Raw genomic sequence first — 7,929 nt, forward strand, 5'->3', positions numbered from 1 at the left:
ATCTTACTCTTGTACTCGTAAGTTAGTCACCATACAATGCATAGTCGCTTGCTGCAACCTCACCACTTATCCATTCCATACCCATTAAGCTTTGCTAGTCTTGATACCCATGGTAATGGGATTGCTGAGTCCTCGTGGCTCACAGATTACTATAACAACAGTTGCAGGTACATGTTAAGCGATGCTTTGACGTGAGAGCGATGCTTGATTACTTTTGGAGTTCTTCTTCTTTGATCAAGGGATAGGTTCCGGGTCGGGAGCTTGGGATTAGCAGGGTGGATGTTGTTCTTCTTTTTTGCTTGATTTCATCCGTAGTTGGATCCTGCTCTTATGTATGATGATTGCTATGTATTGATGTATTGATGTATTGATGTTGTAGCTTGTGGCAAGTGTAAGCTTTATCTTGTATTCTCATCTATTCAGTACATGGTATGTTGTAATGATATTCACGTTGCTATGCGCTCGAAATGCGGTTGTGCCCCAATCATGAATTAACCACGTGATTGGGATAGAATCGCATCTTGAGCACTACAGCCAACGAGTGAATCACGAGAGATTTTGCACTCAGAAACCAGGAGCATATCTCCTTGCACTTGACCAACAAAAACTCATCCCCGACGCAAAACAAATCCATTGCCCTCTTCCAGCTTGGACCTGCTTGCCATCAATCAAACACCAAATTTGCAAATCAAAGAACTAAAAACGAATTTGATTATTCGGATCAAAATCACCACAAAACAATCTAAAATGGGCTCCATTCAACAAAATCTAATTTTTAGGGTTTTTTTATTTCAAAACTAGTTGCTATTAGTACCGCTGGCAGGAATCCAATCCTAAATAGATGTCCATACTGATTGCAAACTGGAGCAACTCAACGCATGTCAATTCAATCGCCCATTTAATCGACTTAAAACCGAATCCTAATTGCTAGGGTTTCGATTAGAACGTATCGTTCAGCCAACGATCTCGAATGGTTCTGGCAATATGGGAGGAAGGGTTGCCCGGTAGAACCACAATGCTGCGCCATCGGAGCTCGGGCAGACGGTCGGAGTGATCGGCGGGAATGCTAGGGGGCACGGCGGCGGCAGTGTGGGGCTGGATGGAGGATGGGGCGGCTCACTCGGGGTCTGGCTGATTTAGGCAAAAGAAAGTGATAGGTCAGCGAGCCAGGTCCCCCTCGCCATAAGCGGTGTCACAGCCCACTTGTTATGTGCGGCCCTACACGTTAGTAACTGAGCAGATAACAGTCAACTGCTTTGACTAGACGGCAAGGCTCCGTTTGGTTCTTTGTGAGCACGGGGTGAGTGGTGGAGGGCACAAGTAAGCACAAGTTAGAGCATTGGACAAAATTAAGCACAACTAAGAAAGAAGGGGCACAGAAATAGAAATCCCAAAATTCAAATGGTATCCCATACATTAGACCAAAGGCCACATGGGTTAGAGTAATGCATGCTCCACGCAAGGAGGCATGGGAAAAAAGGTGCTCGAGAGGATTCCAGCAGCGATAAATTCATGTAAGGTTGTAGGGCAACAATGACTAACTGACTGCTATAAATAAATAAATCTGCAATAGTAAAAATATAGAAATGAAGTGTCATTATGAGTTTAAAACACATATAAAACTACAATATATTCAGGGAAACTATAATAATAAACCATAAATATTGTTTGTTGAAAAAGGAAACCATATGATTTTTTCTAAAGGATGAATGATTAGGTGTATCATCTAGCTGTCACTGAAACAAAACAAAAGGAGAGAGATCATACTTTTTGGCTTCGAAGAAGAGATTAGACTAAATTAATGTTTTTCTTTTAAATTTAATTCAAACTAGACCAAAGGAAAAAAAAATCTACTGTAGTATGTTTCCAATCCTAAAAACCAAATAAACATTACCGTGCAAAAAATAAACATTGCAGGCAAAGTTCTAATAAAATACTTACTCCGTCTTAAAAATAAGTGTCTTACCTTTATATCAACTTCATTAAAGGAAGTGTACTACTAGTATTTCTCAAAGATTCCTCAGAATTTCTTAATCAAAAGTAACTCTGAAAGCTCCGAAAACGAATTTTCAAGGCTGGCCAGAGCCCCAACCACCAGAGAAGCGGTGGTGGTGAGCGGCGAGTCGTCAGTTCAGTCAAACTTCCATATAAGAAACGGAGCTGCTCCCCTCCACCGCCGCACACGCGAACCAACCCCGCCCCCACCTACCTTCCGTTACACGCTGCCGCTGCGCGCGCGTCGCCATGGTAGCAGCCATGGAGGAGGAAGCGTCCAAAGGAGGCTCAGAGGAAACTTTCGCCGTCGTGAATCCTGCGGGCCAGGCCGCCGTCACGGGGTCCGGCGACGGCGCGAACCATCAGACCGGCGAACACGACGCGACGATTACGAGGCCGCCGCCGCCCCGTAGTAATAATTATGGGGCCGTCGTCATCGGCGGCACCTTCGACCGCCTGCACCGCGGCCACCACCTCTTCCTCCAGGTCCGTCCGTCCGTCCGTCCTCCCCCCTGTCAAATGATCTCATCTCGCCGCGCCGGTCGCCGCTGGCAAACTGAACCCGTTCGTGCTCCGGTCGCATGCCGGCCAAATTGATCTCCGTTCCCGCATCAGGCCCGTCGATCGATCCCCTCGAGAGCACCCGCTCTGCTTCTTCCGTCTGAATCGCATGTTTTCCTCCGTGAATCATAGCAGAGCCATGTGCTATCTCTAGACGGGACAAAAGGAAAACACTAAACTGGGCGTGTGATGTATGTGACAACAGGCGGCGGCGGAGCTGGCGAGGGAGCGGATCGTGATCGGCGTCTGCGACGGCCCGATGCTCGCCAAGAAGAAGGTTAGCTCAATCTCATTCCTCGTTAATTTGTCACCTGCCGCTGTACATTTTCAACCCATCGATCAACTCGCTAGCGTCCTTTCGATACGTCCAAATTAACTAAGAGGCTGATAAACGTCGTGCGTCTGGTAAACACATGGCGACTCGAAACGTTTTTATGACAAGCTTAGTGACACGAGAATGACAACTCACGGAGCGTTTTTTTGGTTGTTTTTTTTCTTTTCAGACGGCAACTTGGATACAAGGGACTATTTTTAGTCTGACTAAAAATAGTCTTTTTTAGAGGCTAAAGTTCCAAGCACCCTTGACTAAAGAGAGGCTAGGACTAGTCTTGAGGCTAAAATCTTTTAGTCATGGGAAACCTACTAAAATATGTATTAGCTCTCTCTCTCCTCATTTAATTCCTCTCCTTAGTTCTGGATTGGAGGGTTTGGAGGATAATAAATGCTCAATAACTAGATTTTAGTCTCTTTAGTATTTGGATTCAAGCATGGGTGAGACTAGCAAGTTTTAGTCCCACTACTTTTAGTCACGGGACTAAAACGTATCCAAGCATGCAGAAAACATCAAGGCCGGATTGTTTCGTGCGACACAGACAGCACTTATCATTTGGGTTAATTAATTTTACGAGACATAGTAGCACTGAAAAAAGTACTGCTACGGTGCCGCTGCTGCTGCCGCATCAATTTTTGAATAAAGTTTGAGAAGACGTCTCAACTCGCATGACATGCCAACTACTGTAGCTGACGCTGCTCCACATCTACATGTCCTCCTAGCTGTTGGTCATCTCTCAGCTCATACCAACCGAATCCTCTCTGGTATACAAGAAAACGGGGAAGGATCCGTTCTGTCGTCCCATGCAATGCCACTTGAGTGCATAATTTGGGGGCATTGGAACCCTTAAGAAGTTTTTCTATGTAGCATTTCGTTGCACTATGTTACAAAAAACCATGAATTGACTCAAACCTCTTGGAAATAATCATCTGTTCCTAAGGTTCAGTAAGCAGGTAATTTTTGGTAGAAATTCAGCCGTGTATGGTACAAATGAGCATGGTATGTTAATCCGGCACTTACTTTTTTCTATTTCGTACGCTCTTGGAAGCATGCTAATCAAAGTAGGGAGGCCCTAAGCGTGTCACTATCATAAAAAGAATATGTACATTGATAAGTAGTTGAGCAGTACCCTTAGCAAGCAATCTTCCATTCTACGAATACAACCGGGCAACTACACAAAATTCAATGAATGTGGACAGGGTGTTGAAGCTCCATGGGCACCTGACACACACCTCTGGTAGGGTTACTCAATCATTGGTTGAGCTGCATATGTCTACCTCAAAGCATCAATTATTAGTTGAATTGCATACATTCTCTTTGTAAAAGCTGCCTAGCTATTGGTCATGGCATCTAGATTTATTCTAGATAAAATCTGTGTGCATATGTCTGATGGCCATCTCTTGTTTTTGGTGGTTCGTTTGCACTTTGCAGTATGGTTACCTGATACAACCAATCGAGACGCGGATGGAAAATGTCAAGGATTATATCAAGGTATCTTTCACCCAATCGTAAAAAGTCTCTTGTTCCTCTGCCTATGTAACACCTGAACTCAGCTCGCTAGATTAATAGGTAGTACTCGCTTATGTATAGCATCAATCTGCATTTTGGTACTAGAAAGTGACAATTACCTGGGCCCTGCTTCTTGCACCATTTTCAGCCAGTAAGCCTGAAATTTAGCTTCGCGTCTTGTCATATATCTGATACATTTCGCTGTCAACTTGCTAGTCTGTCAAGCCGGATCTTGAGGTTCATGTCGAACCAATCATCGACCCTTATGGCCCCTCCATTGTCGATGAGGCTCTCGAGGCGATCGTTGTCAGGTTAGGCTTCTTAATAGCCCGGCTTGCTTCTTTTTTCTAACAGGATTTCTATTTTTCTAGCACGGCGAAGTATCATAAAAACTAATCTCTATTCTCTACACAAGTGTGAAATATTTAATCTGTCATTATTTCCATGCAATTCTCGGACCAGCAAGGAGACATTGCCAGGAGGGCATGCTGTCAACAGGAAGAGGGCCGAGAGAGGCCTCACACAGCTGGAGGTTTGGTTGCAACATCACTAACTATTTGCTCCAGAAAGTACACCTTCTAGGTAGGTGCTGCAAGATGACAAACTGATTTTTCCTATCATTGTCCTAGATTGAGGTGGCGGAACTAGTGCCAGAGAAATCTACAGGAAACAAGATCAGCTCTACAGCATTCAGAAAGATTGAGGCCGAAAAGGCGCTGCAGCAGCAAATGCTGGACCAGCAGGAGGAGCAACAAGCAGTTGAGTTGGAGTGCAGGACATAGCCAGCCATCCTATCATGTCAAGTTCAGCTGGCAGATTAATGCAATTGCAAATCGTCTACTTACAAGTTCTACTTTACATACAAAAAATGTATATGAAGGAGTAATATATATGCAAAAGGATAGCAGCAGAGCACTTTTTTGGCTCTTGTAAAAATGGGCACCAAGCTTAAGGATTTACACAATTTTCTCAAACAAGTAATCAATCTATCTATCTATCTATCTATCTATCTATCTATCTATCTATCTATCTATCTATATATTTATATCTATATACCTGTACTAATTCCAGACTTCCTAGAAATTCCCACGTAAATTAGATTTTACGAGCCGTTCATCTAGCGTGGGACCGAATTATTACGGTGTAGATCCAACGATAAAATCCTCCTAAGCAAAAAAAGCGCTTTTCTCAGCTGTAAACAAATAAGAAGAAAAAAATAGCAATCTATCTACTACTGCCATCCAACTTGCACGACCAAGTTAATAACGGCCCACTCTCACGTCCCTCTCTTGAAAAGAGTCCAAGTTTTGTACAATGGCCCACCATCAAACTCTCACGTCTCTCTCTTGAAAAGAGTCCATGTTTTGTACAACTGCACCACGATCTAGATTAAATATAGTCCATGTTTTATACAACTTGCACCAGATTTCCACGTTAATTCCTTGCTACCCCTACGCTGAAAGACAACCCATATCTCTGTTCGTCTTGAAGGTCGCCTCCACATTGATTAGTCCATGGATTTCAATGGTGCACCAAGCCTGTTATTTCCTGCGCCATGAAGCTTCCACTACTCGACTGCCCCTCCCGGTACGTTGTCATCGGTTACTGCAATAGCCGCCTTATGCTTCTCTGGTACTCCGCTGCTCGCACTCCTCGCAACAGGGATAGATTGATCCATGTTTGATCTACTACCATACATGCGCCACGTTAATCGGAGAAATTAGAGAAATTCACAAGCACCACTCTTAGTGGTATCGGTTCCTCAAAAAAAATATAGTGGGATCGAATTATAACGGCCAGATTTAGTCCCCAAAAATTGATCTATAATATATCTATCAATGGACTCAATACAAAACCTCACGTTCAGACTTTTAGATGCAAAGTTTCAGAAAAAATATATTTGTTGGCGTACAATAAATAATTTTTTTTCACATGGGTTACCTACATGCATGAAAAAAAAGAAACTAACTTCAATTATCTCTTTTATATGAAAATATCAGGTGTTATGGCCGGCCGGCTTAGGCCCGCAAGTTATCTTAGTTTTTATTTTCAGATTAGGCAAGTTATCTTAGGCAAGTTATCTTAGGTTGATTCTTCTACAAGTTATCTAGGATATAAATATAGGTTGTAAGACTCTTTTTGAAGGCAAGCAATAAGAAGAATATTATCTCCTATTGCCCGGCTCCCTGAGGAGCCGGAACCCTAGCCGCCAACAGCCCTAGCCGCCGCCCTTCTCCTAGCCGCGACGGCGCCCTGCCGCCGGCGCGCCCGATCCTCGCCACGTCTCCCTCCATCCTTCCCTTACCACCTACGCCCTAGACCTGGTAGAGTACTTGATCCTACCAATTTGGTATCAGGTAACCGGGTTTCGACCATGTCTCCGCCAATTCCACCGCCACCACCACCGTTGCCCGCCAACTCCTCCACCATCGCCGCCTCTGCGCCGGGCGTCACGGCCTCGCTCTCGGCGGGCACCACTGCGTCGCTCTCAGCGCCGGTCCTAACGGCACCCGGCACCACGCCGGGCCAAGGGCAGCCACAGGCCCCCGTCCAACACTCGTCGCCGCCATCACCTCCCCCGCAGCCGCAACAGTTCACGCCGGAGGCCATGGCGGGCGTCCTCAACGACCTCGTCATCGCGGTTCAAGGGATCCGCCTCTACCTGGCAGGTCCGTACGGGCCGCCCCCACCACTCCATCCAGCCATGGCCGCGGGTCAGCAGGCGCTTCCGTGGTACTCGGCATCGGGGGCCATCACCGGACTCCATCCAGCCATGGCCGCGGGTCAGCAGGCGCTTCTGTGGTACTCGGCACCGGGGGCCGTCACCGGAGGCTACCCGGCGCTCCTCGCCCCAGCGGCCGCACGGCCGCCTTGGGCGCAGTGGCCACCGCAGATCCCGCCGGCAGCCCCGGCACTTCTCGCCACCACGGGGCCGAAGTGGCCCACCTGGACCACGCCGGCCGCGCCGTCCTCCGTCACGCCCTACCTTCCAGCGGCCTCGGAGCAGGGTCCTCCACCGGCCCCGCCCAGCCCTAACCTGGGCACCGGCGCCTCGGAGCAGGGCCAGACCCAGCAGCTTCTTCCGGCGTCACCGCCGGCCCCCACGCCGCAGGCGCCGGTGCAGCTCCACCAGGCGCCGCCGCCATCGACAGTACCACCACCCGCGCCTAGGGCTACGGGTCGGCCCCTGCACTAGGTGCAGTTTCCACCGTCACCATCGCCGATCCCCGCTTGGGCGACCGGCTCGTCTTTGGGGCCGGTCTACTCCACGGCGCCGGAACACCCGACGCCCTCCCTGCGGTTTGATCACCCCTCCAGCTCGGCGAACTACGCCCCGGCGCTTCCCGACCCAGCATACGCGCCGGCGGCAACTACGGCCGCCCCCGGGCACGGCGGGCCGACACCCCCTCGCTTCGCCAAACTGGACTTCGCCACCTACGAGGGCACGGAGGACCCCCTCAACTGGCTCAACCAGTGCGAGCAGTTCTTTCGAGGGCAGCGGACGCTCGCTTCGGATCGCACCTGGCTCGCGT

At 48.0% G+C, this 7,929-nt stretch overlaps 1 protein-coding gene across 1 annotated transcript; it reads left to right on the forward strand.

Annotated features, from left to right (window-relative positions):
- Window positions 1-2,166: 2,166 nt before the first annotated feature.
- LOC119315021 (phosphopantetheine adenylyltransferase 2-like) lies at window positions 2,167-5,395 on the forward strand. The gene is made up of 6 exons (XM_037589690.1): window positions 2,167-2,481; window positions 2,762-2,833; window positions 4,319-4,378; window positions 4,613-4,707; window positions 4,859-4,928; window positions 5,026-5,395. The coding sequence occupies exons 1-6, from the start codon at window positions 2,245-2,247 to the stop codon at window positions 5,176-5,178; spliced, it is 687 nt and encodes a 228-aa protein (XP_037445587.1). The 5' UTR covers window positions 2,167-2,244; the 3' UTR covers window positions 5,179-5,395.
- The last annotated feature ends 2,534 nt before the right edge of the window (window positions 5,396-7,929 follow it).

The sequence above is a fragment of the Triticum dicoccoides genome, chromosome 6A (assembly GCF_002162155.2).
Source record: "Triticum dicoccoides isolate Atlit2015 ecotype Zavitan chromosome 6A, WEW_v2.0, whole genome shotgun sequence".
Lineage (NCBI taxonomy): Eukaryota > Viridiplantae > Streptophyta > Magnoliopsida > Poales > Poaceae > Triticum > Triticum dicoccoides.

What these genes read in the sequence shown, in the direction of transcription:
- LOC119315021 (XM_037589690.1), top strand. Translation starts at nt 2,245, where the DNA reads ATGGTAGCAGCCATGGAGGAGGAAGCGTCCAAAGGAGGCTCAGAGGAA. An exon ending in CGATGCTCGCCAAGAAGAAG is followed by an intron (nt 2,834 to 4,318) that starts GTTAGCTCAATC and finishes TGCACTTTGCAG; the next exon opens with TATGGTTACCTGATACAACC. An exon ending in ATGTCAAGGATTATATCAAG is followed by an intron (nt 4,379 to 4,612) that starts GTATCTTTCACC and finishes TCAACTTGCTAG; the next exon opens with TCTGTCAAGCCGGATCTTGA.